At 48.4% G+C, this 24,960-nt stretch overlaps 1 protein-coding gene across 1 annotated transcript in view; it reads right to left on the bottom strand.

The window, feature by feature from the left end:
• TESC (tescalcin) overlaps positions 1-10,265 on the bottom strand; it is a 31,688-nt gene extending 21,423 nt beyond the window's left edge. Inside the window, exon 1 of the mRNA XM_050924155.1 lies at positions 9,963-10,265. Coding sequence (XP_050780112.1) covers positions 9,963-10,020 — 58 coding nt within the window. The 5' untranslated portion in view covers positions 10,021-10,265. The remainder of the gene's footprint in view (positions 1-9,962) is intronic.
• Between the last annotated feature and the right edge of the window lie 14,695 nt (positions 10,266-24,960).

Genomic DNA, 24,960 nt, shown 5'->3' on the forward strand with positions numbered 1-24,960 from the left:
ACCCACTGAAATCAACAGGAATGTGATGCCTAAATAGCTTTGAAGATCTAGGCCAAAGCCCCCTTTTTTTGGAGGGGGTGGGAAGAAGCCCACACTATTACATTCCTGGCTATCCGGGCTTGGGACAGACGTTACTCACCAGCTGATGGTTATGGGCGCCTGGCTTTCCAGACAGGACTGTTCTCAGCAAAGGAGCACCGTTACGCCAAAGGCTCCAATTTGCACTGCAGTCTGAGCTCAGGCCGACTATGTTACAGAGGCTCAGGCTAGACAGTTCGGCTCTGGAAACGGAGTCAGAAATGGTGCCAGAACTTTGATGGAGTTGGTTTCTCTTATCCAAACACTGCAGGAATTATTTGGGCTTACGTTGGATCAAGAACAAAGACCGATGGGGACTGGATAACAAACATGACCAGGCTGGATTGCTTTTTATTACAAGTGCACTCCCTATGAAAATGCAGATCTTCAGTGTGACCTGGCCCCCTTCCCCACTCCCTAATCTCCCTCTCGTTTTAGAACACTGCTCTTGCAGAGACTTACAGACTTTGTTCTGGAACAAGAAGTTTGATACTAATGTGGCAGGCACCCATCCAGTATAGTGACTTGACTGTAGTGTCTAGATGCCACAATGATGGCCACTTTAGAAAGGCCACAGCGGTAAAGTGGGGCCTGATACCAAAGGTGCATTGTAAATTTGGGGGCTTGAGTTTTGATCTAGTTGAATAAGCCGGTTCCTGGGAGTCATCGTGTGACACCTTCTTGCCTCCTACTGGCTCTCCACATTTCTCTGACTGCTTGGATGTGCATTGTACAGGAAGGGAACCTAAGCTGTATCATTTCATTATTTTTACGCACGTGAGAGAGAGGAATCTGGGCTGAGGCTGAGGGCAGTTTTATTGTTGCCTAAGTGAACGTCAGTACCAGCGAAAGGTGCTGGATTGAGAGTTTATCCTGGAAGCACATCTATGTGAACACAGGGCCAGCACAGATTTCGTCTCTCCGCTCGGCTGCCGATGTGTCTGTTGTGACAGCTAGTTTGGTACCATGAACACCTGTGCGCTTGAAACAGGCTTGAGATCATCAACTCATTTCACAAAAGCCACCAAACGGCCAGCTGGTAATGAGCACTCACGTCTGTATCGCCCCACCTGGGCAGGGTTAGCACTTAACGTCTCAGGTGGCTCATTTGATATTTTGGCTCAGGTGGCCAGAATGAGTCACGATCTCATAAGCACACAGCACTGTATGTCCTTAAACGGTCAGATTTCTCCTCCAGCCAAAGCCAGGCTGTAAATGCAGCCTCGCTCCCTTTCTGTGTGGAAAGCTGAGATGTCCAGTGTGTTACCATAGTTCTATACTGCACATCAGCTGACCGTTCAGGCTGCGCAGCCCTGCCCTAACGGAGCTGAGGCATAAGGAGGCTGTTTTTGCCTTTAAAGATGGGGCTTGTAAACAAATGATAGTTTGTGTTCCTGTCACCTGCTCCTTAAAAGCTTGATCCTTCGGCTCTTGAAATCTACAGCAAAACTCCTTGTAGCTTACAATAGAAAGAGTATCTGGGCCCAAGTTGCCGTGGGTGAAGTAAACGCTTTTGCTGGGCAGTGGTATTAATGCATGCGCTCTGCCCTATTCAGACCTCTGCCTTAGAGGGTGAAAGCCTGAGCAGACTATCAGGGACAGTCACACGCCAATTCAGGGGAATCAGAGACCTGCTGAGTCATCTGGAACATCCCTCAGCTGAAGCAGGACGGTTCCTTAGGGTATTTACAGAAATACTTATCTTGTCCAGTTGCAAACAGCTCCAATGATGTGGCTTTCACCCCTCCCTTGGTAGACTCTTGTGGTCTGACAGCTGCATCGTTAGGAAATACTTCCAGGGCTTGTCTACATCAGAAAGTTGCAGCGCTGGTGAGGGAGTTACAGCGCTGCAACTTAGGAGGTGTACACATCTGCAGGGCACCACCAGCGCTGCAACTCCCTGTTTGCAGCGCTGGCCGTACTCCCGTTTTGTCTCGGGTGTAGAGGATCCAGCGCTGGTGATCCAGCGCTGGTAATCAAGTATAGACGCTTACCAGCGCTTTTCTTGACCTCCGTGGAATAAGCAGGTATCCCAGCATACCTGAGGAAGCCTCTGGTAATCAAGCTGGTCTCCTTCCCCGGCTTGCTCTCGCGTTCCCCGAACCCCGAGCAAGCAGGTCTCCTTCCCTGAGGTTTGCTGGGTGGTTCCGGGAACGCGAGAGCAAACCGGGAAAGGAGACCAGCTTCGCCGCGGTTTGCTCTCGCGTTCCCCGAACCCCGAGCAAGCAGGTCTCCTTCCCTGAGGTTTGCTGGGTGGTTCCGGGAACGCGAGAGCAAACCCGGGAAAGGAGACCAGCTTCGCCGCGGTTTGCTCTCGCGTTTCCCGGAACCACCCTGCAAACTGCAGGGAAGGAGACCTGCTTGTTCGGGGAACGCGAGAGCAAACCGCGGCGAAACTGGTCTCCTTTCCCGGTTTGCTCTCGCGTTCCCGGAACCACCCAGCAAACCTCAGGGAAGGAGACCTGCTTGCTCGGGGTTCGGGGAACGCGAGAGCAAACCGGAGAAGGAGACCAGCTTCGCCGCGGTTTGCTCTCGCGTTCCCGGAACCACCCTGCAAACCGCAGGGAAGGAGACCTGCTTGCTCGGGGAACGCGAGAGCAAACCGCGGCGAAGCTGGTCTCCTTTCCCGGGTTTGCTCTCGCGTTCCCCGAACCACCCAGCAAACCGCAGGGAAGGAGACCTGCTTGTTCGGGGGTTCGAGGAACGAGAGAGCAAACCGGGAAAGGAGACCAGCTTCGCCGCGGTTTGCTCTCGCGTTCCCGAACCTCCCTTGAAGCCGCCCAACAGCGCTGCAGTGTGGCCACATCTAATACCACTTGCAGCGCTGGTTGCTGTAAGTGTGGCCACTCTGCAGCGCTGGCCCTATACAGCTGTACTAATACAGCTGTAACAACCAGCGCTGCAAAATTTTAGATGTAGACATGGCCCCAGGTATTATCTAAAATGGTCTTGGTTTGAATTGGGGCCTCTCTTCCCCACCTCACCCCACCGCCCACACAAGCATCTCAGTTTGCAAGTAAAATATTTTTTTTAAAAAAACAACATTGGATTTGGGAGATTTTAAAACACCTCCCTGTTCTCCTCTCCCTCCCCTTCTCTACCCATGACCCCGCCTCGCTGAGGAGGGATTAAGGCAGCAGAAGGCCCACCATGAACACATGACACTGAGGGCGCGCATATGTGTATTGGCCATGTCCCTATACACATCACAGCAAGCCCCTACCTGGCAGAGGATCGCTAGACTCCACCTCCTTTAGTCTCCGTGCTGCTACAATATCACCTGGAAGAGCAACAGGAGCTCGCTAGACCTGTATCTTGGGTTCAGCACTCTGCCTGCACAGTGATCCTGACCTCTGCTTCCATAATGAGAGCCCAAGTTGGCCTTGGAGAATGCAGATCACCCCACCTCCATGAGGCAGTTAGTTCTGCTGCCTCTCATCCACCAGCTCAACCTTAGAAATGACATTTCTAAGTTCTTCCAATTAGCAACCATTTCAGCGTCAGTGTTAGACTTGAGCCCACACAGAGGAGCAGATCGACCCCTATAAAAACTCCACAAGAGACCATGCTTTGCAATATTGCTCTCCTGTCTCCAGTACTGCGTCCGGCCGTGCTCCATTCTCAACTGTGCAAGATAGAATCCAGCCCAGGGTCCTTTTCCAATAATTTGTTTTGGCTTTTTAAAAATGAAATAGTTCCTTATTCTGCAAACATCCCTTCCTGCTTTGGTGTGACTGAGGCTTGAATCAGACGCGCACTCAGACAGTGAGGAAAACCATAGGCTCCAGCCTTTCTCTCTCTCAAATGTTAATCTAATAGATGAAGAGGGGAAGAGTTATCAACCAGGCCAACATAGCCACCGGTCATCGTCTGCAAGCACAGACACTCCAAATGCAGCCAAATTAGCAATTAGCCCTTCATTAAAGCCCATCATTACATGAGAATTCTCAAGCGCAGTGAGCACGCTCAGATTCACAGCAGAATGCCCTATGCAGGAGACTCACCATAGGATCTCACTGGAATGTGGCTGGGAACTTTTGATTTTAAAGGCATGTAATGGATGCTGCTGGCATTCCAACATCACTCACTGTAGCCCAACAAGCGGCTCTGATAAGAAGGTAGGAGCTACTGAACCTACCCCAATCCTCATAGGGTCACGTGACTGCAATAGCAAAGGAGTTGGCTGTAAATAACTCCGTATCAGACTGGCCTGACACAAGCTGCCTTTAGGTTTTTAAAATAAAGGCTGGCTCTTGGCACTGTTATTTGGTTTAGCGCAGCCTCTAGAGAGTCCACTGTGCTAGGCACGGTAGAGATGCACAGTATGAGCCAATCCCTGCCCCATTCTAGAGAGGGACAGACAGAGTGGAAGGGGAAAGAGAAGCAAAGAGGGGATAGGTGATTTGCCCGAGGTCACGCAGCAGGTCTGTGGCAGAGCCAGGAACAGAAACTAGGTCTCCCGTGGCCCTATCCACTAGGCCATGCTGTCTCTCCCTTTTGTCTGTTTACAGCCCTTACTTGTTGCAGTAGAAAGCAGACATGACACAAGCTCTTCAGGACAAGTGCAATCTCTTCATTTGTCCCTGTGACACACCTACCACACTTCAGCATGCTCAAAAATCAGTCAATGCCCTCAGTTAATCCTGGGCTTGCAGCAACCTCTCCCCTTATCGAGCACAGGTCCCATCCATTCACACAATCACACTAGGCATGCAAGAGCCTTCTCCACTGCAGCTCCTTACACCTGGAACAGCTGCTCTGCTTCTCTCTACTGCATTGATTCTTCTTCTCATTTCAAATCTCAGCTGGCGAGAATAATCTTGTCTGGACCATTGCATCTCTCTCTCGCCCTATGCCATTATGTATTATTCAACTCTGTAATTGTATTAATGCCATAAAACATCTTACGATGCAATTTGTATGAAAGACACTTTGCAAAATGAAGTAGTACAGAGGATTTAGGATCTACTGATTTGTAGATCCAAACATCAACCTCTTAGAAATAGACTGATGGGGAACATATTTCTGACGCTGAAACTAATTCATTGCTGCTTAACTTCTAGATGCAGTAGCATTTACAATCTGTCATCTGAAGTATTTGAACATTGCACTTGAATGCACTTTCAGAGGGTTAATGTTGTTTAGGTTTCTATTTGTGTTGAAGCTCATCTTTCCCTGGGTGTGTGTGTGTGTGTTTGCATGCGTAATTAATCCCTTGGGCATACCAAATCTTATTAACATTGTGCTATGACTTCTGTAAAGGCGGTGAGGATAGTTCTATGTTGAGTATTTCTCAGCTTATCCCAATACATTATTTATTATTTGTATTGTGGTAGCATCTAGGAATCCTAGTCACGGACCATGACCCCACTGTGCTAGGTGCTGTACAGACTGCCCCACACATGGTCTATCTTTCAAATCATACACTGAAAAATATTATAACTCAAGAACAAAATCAAATGACTGCTTAGCAAAGCCAAGAAATCACTATGAGTGTTTCAAATTGTAGGCAACTTGTTTCACAACATAGTGATTCCGTTTGTAACATCTGTGTGAAATTGACACTGACTGTGCTGCTCTTATTAACTCACACGAGGACCCGGAAGGATTACAAAGGAAGGAAAATAACCACATACACTCCCCAGCTCTACTTTACGGAATGAATCAGACCAACAAACATAGATGGTGACCCGCTGCTTGCAATCAGTTCCTTTATTACACCTACCCATGCATCCTTGCTTTCCTGCTGGCAGCTTTGGGATGCAACTGCAGAATGGATGAGTGAAGCAGGTTTCAGCCGCCAAGGGAGAAAACCGCAGTGACATCAAAAACCTGCACAAATCACTTACTTAAAACAAAAAAGAAAAAGCCTTTTCTGGCACAGAGCTGCCCCAGCAGAACATCCCCAGAAATGGCTCAAACACCAGCTGGCTCTCATAGACTCATAGACTCTAGGACTGGAAGGGACCTCGAGAGGTCATCGAGTCCAGTCCCCTGCCATCATGGCAGGACCAAATACTGTCTAGACCATCCCTGATAGACATTTATCTAACCTACTCTTAAATATCTCCAGAGATGGAGATTCCACAACTTCCCTAGGCAATCTATTCCAGTGTTTAACTACCCTGACAGTTAGGAACTTTTTCCTAATGTCCAACCTAAATCTCCCTTGCTGCAGTTTAAGCCCATTGCTTCTTGTTCTATCATTGGAGGCTAAGGTGAACAAGTTTTCTCCCTCCTCCTGATGACACCCTTTTAGATACCTGAAAACTGCTATCATGTCCCCTCTCAGTCTTCTCTTTTCCAAACTAAACAAACCCAATTCCTTCAGCCTTCCTTCATAGGTCATGTTCTCAAGACCTTTAATCATTCTTGTTGCTCTTCTCTGGACCCTCTCCAATTTCTCCACATCTTTCTTGAAATGCGGTGCCCTGCAGGGAACCTCGTCTGCTAAGATTCTCAAGGCAGGAGGTAGGAGCAGCATGTCCTGCAAATGGTTCCTTTGCGGGCGCGTCACGTCACACAAACGCTCACCCCACTGCCAGAGCTTTGTGTTGGGTTCCTTTAAAACAAGCCCAGATCTGAGTGAGCTGGGGCCCAGTTCGTGTGGTGGAGCTGCACAAACACTCGTGGGTCTGTTATGAAGCAGAGTGACAAGCAGCAATTTTGTTCAATCCCAAAACTCAGATGATGGTAGAACCATAGAATCACAGGCCTGGAAGAGACCTCGAGAGATGACCTAGTCCAGTTCCCTGCTCACACAGCAGGATGATATTGTCTCATCTGTTTTCAAACCATCATGACACAAAACCCAGCCCAGAGAGCTTTGGGCACATTTGTAACAATCCCCCTTTCTCTTCCCCCCTAACAGGAGACTCTGCATTATTTCAGGATGAAAACATCAGGTAGCGCTACTCTCAGGTGCTTCCCGGCTATAAAGGGCAAGTTCATTTATTGGACATACGCTCCCTGCCACAACAGGTAGTCTGGAAGCACGGTGGTTAAAACTGATGTATTTTGCTTTGTCGATGCACCAAATCAGAGTAAAATTTATTGGTCTCCTAACCAGGCCCCTCTTATGCAACTGTTTATCTCCCTAGCTATAAGTTATAAATTTAATAGCTTAACCATCTGTTTGAGAATCTGGAGAATTGTCCGTTTAAATTAGTCCACATTCATTTGATTTTAATTAATTGGCCCAGTGTGGTTTTACTCAATTTGTTGTTTCTGCCTTGATTGCAACAGACAGGCTAATTTTTTGTAAACAAAATGCTTCATCACATGGCGAGCTATTACCATTTCTCGGATGTGGTGTATGTTTTGTTTCTAATTAAGAGCATTTTGTATTAAAAAAGAAGGTCTAAGACCACAAGTAGTGAACTAAGGGCACAACTGCAACTTTTGAAAGTTCAGAGTAGCACAGAAACACAAAAAAAGCATCTGAATCTAGAAAACATCCATTATGTTAACCTTCCCCAAACATATTCATTACAAAAGGCATGTATGTGATTTTATATGTTAACATCACACACACACACACACACACACACACACACACACACACACACACACACACGTTTTAAAATGAAACATGCTCAAACGAAGACCCCCAGAGTTCAACTTTGCCGGGTCCAGAATCTGAATCCAGATCCAAATATCACAGTTTGGCCCACTATAAAAGGGTCCAAAATGGAACTCCTGAGGTTTGGGTGAGGGGGATGAAATCGAGACCTGAATTTTGAATCTCCCAAATACAGATTGTTTAGATCTGGTTTAGGATCAGGTCAATGGCTAGCACGTACGTGCTACTCCATGAATTGTCTTTTGGGATTGTTATATTAAACTTATGAATAGTTTATGTGTGATTGTGTTTTATTCAATGGGGGAAGATAACCACAGTTCCTACAGGAATCAAAAACAGCAGAGGGTGATTACCCCTGAGACTGAACAACCCCATAGTGATACCCTCCTCCTCTCCCAGCAAGGCTCCCGCTGGGTTTTCCAGAGACTAGGAAACAAAGAGAGGGCTTTTGGTATAATGGGATGGGCTTGAACTGACTTGTAGTCTTGCTTTTGATTCAACAAACTGACAGGATCTTAGGGGACCTCCACCCTTGTTGAAGACAGACTGACTCCTACCCCTGTGTTGGACTTAGGAAATGCTTACCAGAGATCACACCCAAGTGTGTAGGAACTTTTGTTGTTTTAAATATACTTTCTCTGTAAAGCTTTTGCCCAAAGAATAAATTCCTGGAGCAGATCTTTTACAAAAACATTCAGTCTTGATTTAAACGTTGTCAATGACGGAGACTCCGCTACGACCCAGGATAAGTCTTTCCAATTGTTAATTACTCTCACTATTAAAATGTCTCCTTATTTCCAGTCTGAGTTTGCCTGGCTTCAACTTCCAGCCATTGGATTGTGTTAGACCTTCCTCTGCTAGACTGAAGAGTCCATTGTTAAATATTTGTTCCCGTGTAGACAGATACAGACTATAGTCAAGTCATCCCTTAACCTTCTCTTTGTTAAGCTAAACAGATGGAGTTCTTTGAGTCTATAGCTATAAGGCAGGTTTTCTAAGCCTATAATCATTCTCGTGGCTCTTCTCTGAACCCTCTCCAATTTATCAAACATCCTTCTTGAATTGTGGGCATCAGAACTGGACACAGGATTCCAGCCGCGGTCTCACCAGTGCCAAATACAGATGTAAAATAACCTCTCGGCTCCTATTCAAGATTCCTCTCTTTATGCATCCCAGGATCGCATTAGCTTTTTTAGCCATAGCTTTGCACTGAGGAGTTCATGTTAAGCTGATTATCTACTACAACCTCTAAATCTTTTTCAGAGTCACTGCTCTGCAAGATAGAGGTCCCCATCCTAGAAGTGTGGCCTACGTGCTTTGTTCCTAGATGTACATGTAACCATACTAAAATGTATACTGTTTGCTTGTGCACAGCTCCCCAAGCGATCTCTGAATCAGTGGCCTGTCCTCTTCATTCTTTACCACTCCCCCAATTTTTGTGGCATCTGCAAACTTTATCAGCGATGATTTTAGGTTTTCTTCCAGGTCGTTGATAAAAAACGTTAAACAGCTTGGGGCCAAGAAGCAATTCCTGCAGGACCCCATGATATAGTGCTCCCACCATTCATTTGGCAAAGGACAGCTATGCAGAAATTACACATTCACATGGTGTTTCCACTTCTGCGGTCCTCAGATGGTCAGATGTGTCTCACTGGCTATCAGAATGATGGAACAATCAACGTGTGGCTATAGCAGCTCCCATATACTCGTCATCTAAGGAGCGCAACACAGTTTATGAATATTAATACTCAGCGTTTCAACACGCCTGGGAGGTTGGTATTATCTCCATTCTATAGCCAGGGATGTCAAGGCACAGAGAGGTTGAAGGACCAGCAGTTGTTATTAAAACACTGCAGGTTTGTATATGCAAGTTCTCAGCTCTTAGCACTCCTAGTGACTCCATCCTTCACACAATCAGCGGCTAGACAGACTCAAAACTAACTCACCCCTTAAAAGGGCCGCATAGCAAGCAAGAGCAGAGAACACATGACTTGTGTTTTGAGTTCACTTATAAAACCTTCCTGCTCAAACCAGCCCTGTCATCTTGCTGTCGTCACTTGTCTAGTTTCGAAAGCCACTGTAAATTGCAACAACATAGAGCAACCTAAAGTCCCCAGTTACTTACGCAGTTAAACCACATTCTTCATGAGTCCCGCGCTGAGTGAACCTTGCCGGAGCAGCTGGCTATTGGAGACGCTTTAGATCAGAAAGAGACCTTGCCAGATCCACTTTGAAGCCATTAGCAATGATTAACAATACTACATTGGGAATAAAGAAGCTAAAAACATAGAGCAGTACTCACAGCCAGTCTTGTCAGCAAGTTCTTGAATCTCTTCTGGCATAGAGTGGGCGGAACCCATCCCTTTAAACGTACAGAGTAATAGACTGAAACGTCTTGAGCAAAATCCAGTTAATCCAAGCTAGGGGCAGGGGCAGAGATGAATATTAAAGAGCAGTCGTTGTGGGAGTAAGTTGTTTGACCAAAACAAATAAAATACTAAACATTCAAAGAGAGCAGAGCAGGAAGCAGCCCTGCGAAGGGAGGGTTTTAAGGTGCTGGCTAACAGCAGTGCCAGCCGGACGAATGTACAGTGCATCAGTTTAAATCTTGAGGAAGTGTGAGGCACTAATTATAATACAGTGCTACATATATAGAGAGAGCGATCCAGGCTTCCTCAGGGTCCAAGAGCTACCTGGTTTAGGACAGCAGGGTGATCGTCTGTTGTTAACACACTATATAACTTGGAAATAGAAATCCACAATGCAGCCTATTATTTCTGCATTTATAGCTGCAGTAGAAGAAACTATAGTAACAAGAAAAGTTTATTACTCTGCCTTCACCCTGGTGGCAAGGCACTATTGCAGGGAAGATGCGGAATACTCACATTCTTAATACTATTTTGCACTTATATAGCCCAGCACAGCCAATGACCTCAAAGCAGTTAAATTAAGCAAGTCTTATAACACTGCAATGGGACAAGTGTACTGTTCCTATTTCCCTTTTACATGGGGCAAACTGAGGCACAGAGTCCATAGTAGTCAGATTTACCTCTCCGTTGTGGTTCTAACCATAAGGCAACCTTTCTTCAGGCAAAGAAGCTTTCCTGTTCTGAAGTTAGGCGTTCCAAAGGATTAAAAAGCTGCGTTACACCAATCTGGATCCAGACTTCTCCGCTTTCAAGAGGAGAAGAAAAAGGTTTTGCTCTCTTAGTACTTATCACTGTGTCTCTTTATTTCCCCTCCTTAATAAACAAGTCACTGTGGGTGCTCTAGATGTCCCCACGATCTGGATAGGAATGGTACCATTCGTGGCCACCGGGGCAATAGCCATGCTCAAGGGAATTCTTAAACTACCATTGTCAAGTTTCAGCGTTAACAGCTGTGATAATCTGTCTTTGCACAACATATTAAGTCTGTCAGCTCATGAGCATTCTGTATAAATCTGTGTCAAACAGCAAACTCCATTTTTTAACATGAGCGGTCTCTGTGGTCTTTTAACCTCCATGTTGGACTGGAATTCCCAGGGGGCCGTGAGACAGGGCTCACAATGGAAGGCTGTAAAAACGTGATGGCCTTCTATTCACATGGATGAAACTTTGAACAAAGAGTTGGCTACTGCCCAGGAAAACCAGGCTGGTAAATAAGCAAGGATCATTTAGTGGGGACTTTGATCAGGAGGCTGATCGAGGGGTCATCTAAGGGGACTGGAGGTTATTTTTTAAAAAGGTTCCCACTGGGCCACTGGCCATTTTGGAGCGCGAGAAAAGAGACCAGAAGCCTGAATACAGAAGAGAGAGAAGCCACTGTGTGCAGGAGAGGAAGCCTACTGATGTTCTTAGAAGACACTGACCTGAAGAATGGCCAGAGTGGTGAGGAAACTGAGGCAAGGAAGGATGTGTAGGTGTTTTATGGTTTTATCTGGACCTGTATCTCTCTTGTGCTTTCTAAAGTAAAAAGTAATCATTTAGAATTCCTTCTGCAAAGCCTGTGTACTATGTGTTTCAACTATTCCATGTCCCCAGAAAGGTAAACTGTAATCCAGAGTGCCCACAAGCTTGGAGGTGCGGGGAAGGGAATATTTAAGCAACTTGAGTGTTGTGGTCCTGGGGGCCTGCGGCAGCTGGACTATGGCATTGCAGTTGTCAGAAGACCAGGACTGGGAGCCAGGAATGGCTCAGTGCTAATTCGAGCTGTGCCATCAAAGGCCACCTATGACCTTGCATAAATCACAATCATGCTGGACTAAATCCAATGGAGCTGCACAAGCAATTGATTTGGCCCCATGCTGTCCCACCTATGGCTGTAAAATCAAAACTCGGGTATTTGCCAACGTCAGATGGGTTAGACGGGCGGCGTTGCACAATGTTTGGATGCACTTCTGAGTGCTTCACTTATGTGAATGCCTGTCTCAGACTGGGGCGGGGGGGTGGGGGGATTCCTCACAGCTTTGTTTTCAGGGTCTTATTTAATGTGCCTTTTTCCCATCATCTGGAGAACCATTAAACAGTTCTCCCCTCTCACAGCCCAGGTCATGCTGCTGTTTCTTCCCATACCAAAAACAAACCCAACCCCAGCTTGGGAAAGAGATAAGGGCTGCAGCAGCAATGCCACCATTGCACTTAAATAGCCCAAAAGCTCATCTAAAAATACAAGCAGTTATAGGTGCTTATGCCTAATAGGTATTTTTTTTTCCTAAAACAACCTATTGATTGCTTGTATTACAAAGACCTGACTACGATAGCCAGCTTTGTTCTGCTTTCTTACAGCACCTAGTTACAACAGCCTCTCTACTGTCAGCTTGCTGGGTATTTTTGAGAGAGAGCACGTCATGCCTGTGACGCTGGCAGACAAGGTGCCAGCTCAGGCCACGGTTCCCCCTGTGTCACCTGAACATTGGCAGACACAGAGCTGAAGTCAGTGTGGCTCACCTCTGGCAGTATTGTCAAAAAGAAAATGAAATGTAACGTGTTTAGACTTTGTAGAATGCTTGTAAATTGCAGCCTGCATTAATCGCGTGTATAACATCTGTACCCCATATGCTAAGTTAATATTTGTTACTCCAGAGGGAATGCTGCACCAAAAAATTAAAAAGTCTGCACACAATATTTTAAAATTCTGCACATTTTATTTGTCGAATGTGGAGACGCCAGCATGGTCTTGGGGAGCACAGGCCACTGGCTGCACGGAGGTGGGAGATCACTCTGCAGCTCCCCCCCACCCCAGCACATGAACTCAGCAGTGAGACTGCACCCAGCCCTGCACAGCTCAAGGTCCCAGCCTGCCCCAGAAATCCCGCCCGCCCCAAGCCCTGCCCCTCCATGCCAGATGCACCAGATGTGAGCAGGCTGGCTCAGCAAGGAAGGATCCAAGTGTGGAGGGTTTTAGTGTGGAGGATCCCAGTGTGGGTTGAGAGGGTTTTGTGTGGGGGGGATCTGGTTGTGTGTGTGTGGGGATCTGGATGCACAGGGGCGTGGGTTCTGGATGCAGTGGTAATGGGACTCTGCAGGGGAGGGTCCAGGTGAAGGTGGTTAGGGCTCAGCGGGGAGTCTAGGTGTGCGGGGGATAGAGCTTGGTGGTGGGGGGGAGTCTGGATGTGGGGGGTTCAGTGGGGGGGGGTCCAGGTGCTGGGGAAGTGGGGTACAGTCAGTAGAGATCCAGATGCAGCTGGTTGGGGCCCAGAGTGGCTCGTCAGGGTGGTCCAGGTGCAGGAGGAGTTGGCCTTGTCGAGGGTGTTCTGGATGGAAGGGGTGAGACTCAGTGGGATGGGCTGGGTGTGAGGGGGGGGTTTGGATGCACAGGGGTTGGGAGGATGGGGGAGCAGCTCCCTGTACAGTGATCTCTCCCCCTGCAGCTGAGGAGCGATGGGCACAAGAAGCACAATGGTAGGGTGGGGTTTGCAGAGTTTCCTTCAGCCAGAGGAGAAATCTGGGGGTGGGTCTGACATGGCCCTGGATGTCATGCAGGGGAAGAGGAAGGCCCATCCTCCCCATCCCAGCCAGGACTAGCAGCTGAGCCTGGTGCAGAGTCAAAGCCACCAGCCAAGTCTTCCTCCATCTCGCCCCCTGCCCTAGAGTGATTTACCTCTCTACCAGCTGCCCTGGGCACTCAAAACATACTACTGGGGAGAGTCACGTGCCTGCTCTTGTGGCTTCTCTTCGCTTCCCTGTCAGAAAGTCATTTTTCTGCAGGGAAGCAAAGAAATCTGCAGGGGACATACATTCTGTGCATGCACAATGGTGCACAATTCCCCCAGGAGTATTGCGTGTTTGCACTGCAAGCCTCTCTGACTCTGTAAATCACCAGACAGGAAAAAGACATTAAGTAGCGTAAAGCTCGTGATCGCCAACAGATGGCGTTACATCCTGACTGTTAAGGAAGGCCCATCGACACTAGATGGACTAGACTGGGACACTGCAGAGGACAAAAGACTTTGGGGTTTACTCTTCTGCCCCTCCCCCATGCAGATGAGAATTGCAAGTGAATTCCTCCTGTCAGTGGAGTTTGCAGCTCAACACAGAAGGGGGAAAGGACTAAAAACCCCTAACAAAGAGGAACTCTCTCTTTATGCTGCTTAGGCCTTGGCTACACTTGGCGGTCTGCAGCGCTCGGAGTTACAGCTGTCTTCGTACAGCTGTGTAGGGAAAGCACTGCAGTGTGGCCACACTGACAGCTACCAGCCCTGCAGTGTGGCCACATTTGCAGCATTTGCAGTGCTGTTGGGAGTGCTGCATTATGGGCAGCTATCCCACACAGCACCTCGTCCCATTTTGGCACCGTGGGTTGTAGGAAGGGGATGGAAGGGTGCGGGTCATTCTGCTTCCTGTCCCAACGACCTGTGATGCATCGCTTTGCATCCCAGCAGTCCCTGTTTTTCTGTCCACATTTGGCCCCATTGTGACTCTCTCAGTGGTTTCTGTACATCGCGATTTCTGTGGGAAATGGAGCCTGAACTGCTGAGGACTTTGCTGATGAGTGTCGCCAGCACTTCACGTTTTGCAGTTGAGCTATTCCTTAAGCTCCAAAGTGATGAGGAGTCCAATGATGATTGCAAGTCGCCTGATGTGTACGACACGACATTGCTTGTGGCTTTGATAGAAATGCTCAGCACCATAGAACGCCGCTTTTGGGCTCGGGAAACAAGCACTGAGTGGTGGGATCACATCGTCATGGAAGTCTGGGATGACGAGTAGCGGCTGCAGAACTTTCGGATGAGAAAAGCCACTTTCATGGAACTATGTGTTGCGCTCGCCCCCACCCTGCGGCACAAGGACACGTGATTGAGAGCTGCCCTAACAGTGGACAAGCAGGTGGCTATTGCAGTCTGGAAGCTGGTAACGCCAGACAGCTACCGATCGGTCGGGAACCAGTTTGGAGTGGGAAAGTCAACCATTGGAGTCATTTTGATGCAAGTTTGCAGGGCCATTAATAGCATCCTGCTAAGAAAAACCGTGACTCTGGGGAATGTGCAGGACATTATGGATGGCTTTGCACAAATGGGTTTCCCTAACTGTGGAGGGGCGATAGATGAGACACATATTCCTATTCTGGCACCACCCCACCTAGCATCCGAGTACATTAATCGAAAGGAGTATTTCTCTATGGTTCTCCAGGAGCTTGTGGAGCATCGTAGGCATTTCATTGACATTAACACAGGCTGGCCCGGAAAGGTGCGTGATGCATGCATCTTTTGGAACACTGGCCTGTTCAGGAAGCTGCAGGCAGGGACTTTTTTCCTAGACCGGAAGATCACAGTAGAGGACGTTGAAATGCCCATTGGAGACCCCGCTTACCCGTTAATGCCTTGGCTCATGAAATCGTATACAGAGAAGCTTGAGAGGAGCAAGGACCGGTTCAACTACAGGCTGAGCCGGTGCCAAATGACTGTGGAGTGTGCTTTTGGCCATTTAAAGGGGCACTGGCGATCTCTGTATGGGAAGCTGGACTTGGGGGGAAGCAGCATCCCCGCGGTTATATCCGTGTGCTGTACCCTCCATAATATTTGTGAAGGGAAGAGTGAAACATTCAGTCAGGCATGGACCTCTGAGGTTCAACGCCTGGAGGCTGAATGTGCACAGCCAGAGAGCAGGGCTACTAGAGAGGCCCAGCACAGGGCTTCAAGGATTAGGGATGCCTAGAGGGAGGAATTTGAGGCTAAAAACCAACAGTAATGTTTGGTGCCTTGCACGGGAGTGAAGTATAGTGGTTACAATGTTAGTAGGAATCTGTTTTTCCTAAGCTGATTTGCAGTGCATGTTTCTTTCCTGGGCTAAGGTATCTTTGACTTTCTGCAATAATAAAGACTGTTTTCAAAGCCAAGAATTCATTTATTGAAAAGAAAATAACTTTATTGACAGACACACAACATTTCGGGAACCTAAAAGGGCAGGGGATGTGTGGTGAGGAACTGTACAGTCACAGGTTTGAATATGTCACGTCTGGAGTGCTGTGCAATGACTGCTGCCCTTCAGGATGCCTATACTGCATGGTGATGGGGGTTGAGTGCAGAGGGTAAGGGTCGTAGTTCTCAGAGCTGGTTGGTGAATGTACAGGTGTTGGAGGCAGCTGGTGGAGGTAAGAACCTGGATGCTGGGAAGGGGGTTTTGAGCTGACATTGGGGTACAAGGGAAAGAGCTTTGGGACGGGGGGGTGGGGTGCGGTGCAGTAGTGCTCTGCCTGCATGGCTACGAGCACCTGGATAGAGTCCGCTTGGCGTGCCAGGATGCTTATCAGCTGCTTTGTGCTTTTCTTCCTGGCCGCTGCTTTTCTCTGGCGGATCCTGCTTTCCCTTTCCCTCCAGTCCTGCAGTTTTTTCTTCTCTCTGGCAGAGTGATCCATAACTGTTTGCAGCAGGTTATCTCTGCTTTTTCATGGCTTCTTCTGCAGGTTTTGGAGTTTTTGAGCTGCTGTTAACATGGGCAGCTGAGAACTCAAGGTCGCTTGTGGAAAGGAAAAAAAGGCTACAGTTAACAGAGGCAGCATTGTTTATATCTCAGACAGTTATCCCAGACAGTGAAGGAGTTTACAGTCTTCACAATAGCATAATTTTCCCATACCAAAGAGAGCGCACATAACCCACAGGAGCCCCGAAATGGTGAGTAAGGGGGACTGATTGCTTCAGGGCTGTACTGTCCAGGGCTGTGCATTGGGGAAAGCAAACAGCTGCAGGGGGCACCTATAGTGAACACTCTCCCAACATTTTCCACAGGATTTAATCCTGGAAGCTATCTCGCTGCTGTGGATCACCTGGGAAGGGGGAATGATTGCTTCAGGGCTGTGCTGGGGTTTCTGTGCACTGAGGAAAGCAAACTGCTGCAGGGGGCACCTGTAGTGAACACTCTCACAACATTTTCCACAGGAGTTAATCCTGGAAGCTATCTCGCTGCTGCGGGTCACCTGGGAAGAGCGGGAGGGTCTTCTACAGCAATGCGGATTCCACCCTGGCCCCTATGCAGCTTGCCTGTGTGCAGCAATGGTCCCCTCGCACCTTGCGGCACAGTGGCGTGGACGCATTAGCCTGACTGGGACAAGGACCACAGTTGCTCTCCCTATAAACGTGCGGAAGCGCATTGCCCATGCTCTGGCTGAAACTTTTGAAGAGATTACCGAGGCCGATTACCACGACGTGATAGACCACATCAATGGGCTATTCCACACCTAGGCACGCATGCATGCAGCCCTAACCCTCCCTCCTCTCCCGAAACATTTCCATCCTGAAAATAAAAGCTGCTTCCCGGGAACCCGCTCCTCTGCTTGTCCTTCACCAAGTACTGGCTGCTGCGACTGACAGCCTTCCTCCTGGCTTGAGAAGAGCTCCTGACTGCATGCCTCCTGGGACTTCGGGGTGTCTCTCCCCCACCCCAGTACCCTCACTCTCGGTTTCCTCCCCCCCCCCCGCTATGAAGTGTCCATTGTGGTCCTCGGATTGGCAGTGGGGGCACCCCCAAGTATTGCGTCCAGCTCTTTGTAAAAATGGCAGGTTGTGGGGGCAGCACCAGAGCGGCGGCTTCCCTCACAGGCTTTGCAATAGGCACTCCGCAGCTCCTTCACTTTAATCCTGCACTGCACCGCGTCCTGGTCATGGCCCCCTTCCAGCATGGCCCTTGATATCTGCTCATAGGTATCGTAATTCCTACAGCTGGAGCACAGCTGTGACTGCACAGCTTCCCCCCCCCCCCCAAACACTGATGAGATCCAGCAACTCGCCATTGCTCCATGCTGGGGCTCGTTTGGCGCATGGAGGCATGGTCACCTGGAAAGATTCACTGATTGCACTCCACACCTGGCTGAGCAAACAGGAAGGGGATTTTTAAAATTCCCGGGGCATTTAAAGGGCGGGTCACCTGAGGCCAGGGCATTAGAGTTTGAACTGATGAGCAGAGTGGCTCAGCAGGCATTCTGGGATACCTCCGAATACCTCTGGAGGCCAATAACAGCGCTTTTGGTGGCCATACTGGCCGAGCAGCGCTGCATCACCAGCGCTGCAGTTGTTATTCCCCAGGCAGAGGAGGAGTACAGCCAGCGCTGTATCCAGGGAGATTCAGCGCTGTATGTGCCTTGCAAGTGTGGACGGTGAGTAAGTTGCAGCGCTGTAAAGCCACCACCAGCGCTGCAACTCTCCAGTGTAGCCAAGGCCTTAGACTCCACGGGGCAAGGGTTACTAGGCATAACCAAAACATCCTCAGTGCTTAGCCTGCGTTAGCCCTAGAGGACATATACAGCCTGCTTATCATAGAAATATCTATTACTTTGGAAACTTAAGATTGGAACTCATTTGTGTATGTGTGTTTCTGTGCTATAACCTTGTCAACTCACCTGTTTCCTTTTCCTGTTAATAAATCTGTAGCTAGTTTATTATAGGATTGGCTACAAGTGTTGTCTTTACTGTGAGCTCTAAGGTGTAATTGACCCGGGGTAAGTGACTGGTCCACTGGGATGGGAAGTAACCTGAATATTCCTGTGATTCCTGGTGCAAGAGATTATCTATCACAAAGGCAGGCTTACCTGGGTGGCAAGACAGCATTCAGAGTACCCAAGGGGCCAGTCTATGACTCCATAGCTGTTATAGTGGTCGAGGAGTTAACGCTTAGTAATTGATTGGCAAAATCTACATATAGAACTCACAGCCAATTTGGGGTTTGTGCCCTGATTCTTATCAGTCTACTGAGAGTTTGGTACTCAGCCTCTTGAACCACTGCAGGACAGCTTGACACTGACAAAACTTGAAAACAAGAATATTTGGAATCAGATTCTAGGTTTGAAAGGCACTTTCATTTATGGAATTGGAGGACACCAAATATAAATCAGAAAGGGGAGAAGGGTGGGAGTCCAGAAACCTATTTCATTACAAGAATGCATGAATGCAGTTGGGGGACAAGAGAGAATTTTCCCTTCTTCTGATAACCATGGCCAACTGCACTATGCAATCTAAAATGACAGTCACCTAAGGGTAACGAGATTATGCTGCTTCTTGGTGTGAGTGAGTGGGAGCTGGGGTGGCTGGTTATTTAGGCCACTGAAGTTTGCTATACCAGATCAGGCCAGGATCCTGACATGGGGAATGTGGGATATTTCTGTACTTTTATTAAAATCGTGCGACTCAGTTCCCCCACTCACAGTTGGATTGCTACCTACTCAGTCTCGAAGAGTTAAACTCTTTCCAGCAACCCCTAGTGAGGAGCCAGGGAGCCAGGCCTGAACTTTTGCTTTTGAATAAGGCAGCTATCAATTACTATCAGTAACAAGTGAATAGGCCCCCAGGACCTGGCAGAACAATGAACAAGCCGCAGAGCAGCAACCTAGGTGAAACCAGCTGGCTCCAGCTCTTCAGAGGAGTGGAAAATCCCCAGCAGGGGAACACAGTCTGTGACTCTGCAATGGTAGAACAGCCCTTGAGGGTGAGAAGTCTGGTTGTATAAGGCAGAAGGGACCTTTCTGGCTGCCTGACCAGCTGAGCTGAAGGATGCTGACTACAGGAGTCGGAGCGGAGACTCCGTGCTCCAGAGGAGAATAGGGAGAGAAAGCTTCCTGAACTCCTTGGAGGACTCTGACCAAACCCCAAAGAACGCTTCAAAAAGATGAAATGACTGAGGCAGGGACTTGCCTGCAGGTGTTTCTTACGTTGCCTGGATCGGTGCATCTTCTGCTGGCTAAAATGCAGCATGATTGTGACAGTTGTTCCTCCATAAATGCTGTGGCTATTTGCTTCAACTATGAGGATAAACTGTAAACCAGAGTGCTCATAAGAATGGAGCTCTGGGAAAGTGTGCCCGTAAGCTACAGGGGTGTCAGCAGTAGTCAGGGGGTACAGAGGCAACTAGGCTGTGGGGCCCCCACTTTCAAGAGGGAGGTATCAGACAGTCTGTGCCCGGGAAGCAGGCCAGTGAGGCCAGAGACTGTGACTGAAGCCTGCCCAGGCAAAGGGGAACTTACAAGCACAAGGCCCAGCAGGTGGGTCTAAACACAGCAGCGTGGGGCATGTCCAACAAGGCAGAGCTTGACCAGGACTGAGACATCCTCTATGTCCAGTATTCTGCTGCCTCTTGGAGCGTCCCATACCCGAAGGAAGGCTGGCGGCGGCGCCACAGGCTGTGGTAGGCCTCTGACTGTTATGCAGTCCCTTCCAAGTGCTCAGCCCTGGGCCGCCGCATTTTGCCAGGGCAAGCCCTGTTACTTTGCTACTCCAAGCCCACGTCCAGACTAACTCGCTGTATCGGCGGGTTAAAATCGATTACTCGGGGATCGATATATTGCGTCTAGTCTGGATGCGATGTATCGATCCCCAAGCGCGCTTACATCGATTCCGGAACTCCATCAACCCGAACGGAGTTCCGGAATCGACACGGAGAGCCGCAGATATCGATCCCGCGCCATCTGGACGGGTGAGTAACTCGATCTTAGAAATTCGACTTCAGCTACGTTATTCACGTAGCTGAAGTTGCGTATCTAAGATCGATTTTCCTCCTCTAGTCTGGACGTGGCCCAAGACTAGGTTCCTGGCTTCAGCACCTGTTTCTCACTCTGGCTCCTTCAGTAGGTGCAGAAGAACTTGAACGGCTGTTGGCGACTTCTCTGGTGTGGGAGCTCTGCAAGTGGCAGGGGTTTGTCGTGACAGGGCAGCCTTTTCCAAACAGGATATTATTGATTAGCCAGCTGGACTATGGGGATAGGGACATTAGTCTGCATGCATGTCTCACTTAACACAGCAGCTTCTGCTTGGTCAGTTGTGCAGGCCCTGCTTTGCCCTGGCCTGGAAGGAAGAGTGAACTCTTGATGCAGAAAACCTCTCTGCCTTTCCCAGTCATTGGGGATGGACTCACCCTGCTGAGGACAGCAGGCTACTCACACCTCAGTTCTTTCTTTCAAGTGCCAGGCACACTCTTTGCACATGTACTGCCCCACATCTTGGGTTTCACATCCGCTCCCCTCCCAGGTCACACAAGTAACTTGCCCATCCACATCCCAAAAGTCCCCATGGTTAGCACTTGTTAAAAGTTGGACAGCCAACTACAGATCCACTATTTTACAGCCAAGGTAGCGCCATTCGCATGTTGACAGTCCATTCATACCAATCCTGACATGTCTTCCTGGCTCACGCAGTCACTTCATTGCTTATTCTTCTGTATCTGGAAAGAGAGTAAACCCCTTTATAGCAAGTAGGTAACAATCCAAAAGTGAGTGAGAAACTGTCACTATTTTCATTCAAATACAGATGTTTCCCACCTTCTCCACAAAGGCCAACAACCCATCCTTCCTTTCACAGTTCTGTAATATATACTAATTAGCCACTTGTGATTCCTCCCTTGATCAGTTTATGCCCCAAAGACGCAATTTGATTTCTGAATCTTTTGCCTGCATAACACCCCATTATTAATTTTATAACAAAATTAGTCACATCTTTTTGAACCCTCATGTTGCTTATGATAGCAAAAATACCTTAAAGCAAACACCAGAAAGGATAAATTATACAGGCACATATTGAAACCTCTCTGCAAAGGAACTTCCATTGCTGAAGTATAACAGTTTTCTTTGAAAAAACCCCCCAACAACTTGTCTAAGCAGGAGCATTTAGTGGTTGCTTGTCTGCTGTTTAGACACCACAGCAGCGTAAAACTACGATGCTGTCTCACTTGACTATCAAGCATAAGCAATTCCACATCCTTTTTCAACACGGTTTCTAAACTCTGTTTCTTCTTTTCGGTTGCTCTCTTATCTCATCTCTTTACATGCTTGCTGCTCGCTGCCTTGTATGTCATCAACAGCTGTACCACCTAGCTTGCAGTGCTAATGTGTAAAAATGAGCTGCTGCTGAGCAGACACCCTGTCCTTGCTGCTGTTTCTTTAGTAAATAAAGAGGCTGTATATCAATAAAACACATTTATAGTACAGTGAGGCACAGAAGCCAAGGCCTTGTTGTATTAGGTCCTGTACGAGACAGACAGATTACTAGTTTGTCAGGTAAGTGATGGAAAAATGAAAGGCATTTCCCTAGATGACAATCCTGGTTCCCCAAAACAGACCCAGATCCTTGCCAGAGCCAGGGCAACCAGAATTCACACAAGATGTTGAAGGGGCACTGGGTGGTTAATGGGGAAGGGAGACTGCCTCTGCTGCTCAGGCCCAGGGCAGTAGTTAATAAAAGTCATTGCGTGATGGCTATTTGCTGTCTCTGTGAAAGGTGCTGGTATTGTAAATCCATTTCCCAGAAGCCTGGCACCTGTGGTCTCATCAACAGTTGAGACCATTGCTGATAGTCTTGGTGGACTAGGTCATTCAGTCTTTTGGTGACATCTCCAGGTCATAGCTGATGGGCTGGGATGAGTCCAGCACATGGGGAAATCAAGCTCGGCCTATGCTCCACCTGCTCTGTGGATGAGAGAGAGAGGGCTTCAGTCTCCAGAGTTGTGAATCTGGCAACATTCCCCAGCTCTAAATACATCCAATGAAAAGAATAAACTTTAAATAGCCATGCACAAATATTTATTGCTCACCTCTGCCCCATACTCACAAAGCAGCTGCCTTTTAACAGGGCTGGGGGTGATTGCTTTTTTCCAGTGAGTACACATTCTCTAGGCTGCTCTGCCTATATCGAGATCTCAGCCAGTTTAGGGAGGTACGTAACTCAGAGTTGTCAATGCTCCAGGGGATTGTGCTATACCACATCCATTCATCCATCTTCTTCCACTGCTAAGTACAAAAATACAGCAATAGCTTTCCCCCCCACAGTAGAACATTGCACAACTCCCATCATCCAGAGACAGACTGCGCCTTCTATGGGAAAAGATTTAGTTATTATGTAACTAAGATCACTGTTATGTGATTAGAAGGAAAAATAAGTATTTTTCAAGGTGTGCATTTGAGGACAGCACTTTGTATCTCGTCAGTTTCAGGATTTCCCTCTATGAGCAGATTCTCCAGGTGTTTGTGTGGGACTCACAAATGCGAAAGAAACACATTTGAAAAAGGGGAGATGGGGAAAGTGACAAGGAGAACACACATAAAAGGGAAGGGCCTGAAACTGCTGTAAAGCTACTTTTTGAAACTGACTAAGTTTCCAGTTGACTGTGTCCCTTTAACATTAATCTTGTAGATTTTGGGGGTAGTGCACAGAACAAACAACTGCATTCAGCCTAACGAGGGGACCCTTGTTCAAATGCCATCACTCCATCACTGTTAAATACACTTAAAAAGATCCTCCCAACCTGTGTCCTGAGCTAGACGGAAATCCAAACTTCCCCGATCCTTAAGATGCATTTCAAGATTTGTATAGGGTTTCAACTGCTAAACTAGCCCAGGAGTATAAAACCATGCTTTTGAACATGACAGACCTAAACAGATTGTCTAGGTGGGGGTGTAGAGGGAGTGTGGGTAGCGCCCATCACTGCCTGGCAGCCCCTGGCATCAGAGCATGGCATTGCTCAGGCTCTAGCACACGTCCAACTCCCAGAGTCAGTCACTTTGGCCCAGCGTTAGCTGGAAGGTAAGTCACGGACAGGCCAAGTCATAGACCCCTTCTGGGACAACAGAAGGCCAACTAGACATCCACACATTCCAACAAAAGTCTTTCTACCTGACAGGTGCTTTCTGCAGCCCCTCCTCTGGACACAGTGATCCTTACAACAGGACTTACATACCCTTTCCTTGGGGCCATTTCCCAGAAGCCTGGTTTTAATTCAGCCTCTGGTCGGGTCCCCAGGTTGCTCCTCTGGAAGAGCAACCCACTGGACACTTTTCCAGGGCCCACCCAGAAAGAGGAACTACCTACCTCTTCTCTGCTGGGTTGCCTGCCTTTGTCTAAGTTCTCCTGCCCCTCCATGTAGTGTAGTCCTGACCCTTTCACATCCGTGGCCACTAGTCAGGGCCAGCCAGAGGATTCAGAGGGTCCGGGGGAGCTGCGGCGCTTGTACTCACTCGGCGGTGGTCTGGGGCTTCAGTGGCATTTCGGCAGCGCGGGGGGGGCCCTTCAGTCACTCCACGTCTTCGGCAGCACTGAAGGGCCCCCTGCCGCCGAAATACTGCTGAAGATCCGGAGCGAATGAAGGGCCCTCCGCTGCTGAAGACCTGGACTGCCGCTGGGCCATGGCCCCTGTGGGGCATGGGGCCCAGGGCCTGGGGCAAATTGCCCCTCCCCCACTCCATGCCCCCCAACAGCCCTGTCACTAGTTGGAATTAGAGCAGGATAAGCTGTGGGATAGACGCTAGGTCACAGGCAAAGCTGAGCCAAACTCCCCTTAAAGGGCCAGTCAACCTGTGACATACCCTTTTATCAGCTGGGCATGAGACTAGATGGGGCCCAAATCCACCCCCTCCCCCCTGACCCAGTGTAATATGGTGGGCTGATTAGACACTCAGACTGTTGTAAACCCTTTATTTGCCAGTGTGGGGCATATCCCCTATCAGAGTGATGAACAGCAAAACAGTCCATTGCTTAAAGACCATGGCAGGGTTTTATAGGAGCCCAAGGGAGTTAAGCACACAGTGCCCCTTTAGTGTCCAGTATCACTGGCATTGATTGCCCTTAGGCTCCATTGAAAGTCCCACCCTAGAGTGGTGGAAAATTGCACAAACTTCCTAGAGAGTACATTTGTGCAATCTGTCCTCTGCCTGGCAGAGGTACGCAGAGGTGCTCACTGAGTCACTGCTCATACAGCTAAGCCTGATCAGATTTTCACTCATCCATGTGCTGGCTGTTTGACAAGCCTTGTCCTGTACGGCACATTCTCTGTGGCTCACACCATGTGACTTGCCCCACTGAGCCCACGTGCTCCACTTTGGGCCCTGTCCAGCTGTGCTCTCACTTAGTT

The sequence above is a fragment of the Gopherus flavomarginatus genome, chromosome 15 (genome assembly GCF_025201925.1).
Source record: "Gopherus flavomarginatus isolate rGopFla2 chromosome 15, rGopFla2.mat.asm, whole genome shotgun sequence".
NCBI classification, from domain to species: domain Eukaryota; kingdom Metazoa; phylum Chordata; order Testudines; family Testudinidae; genus Gopherus; species Gopherus flavomarginatus.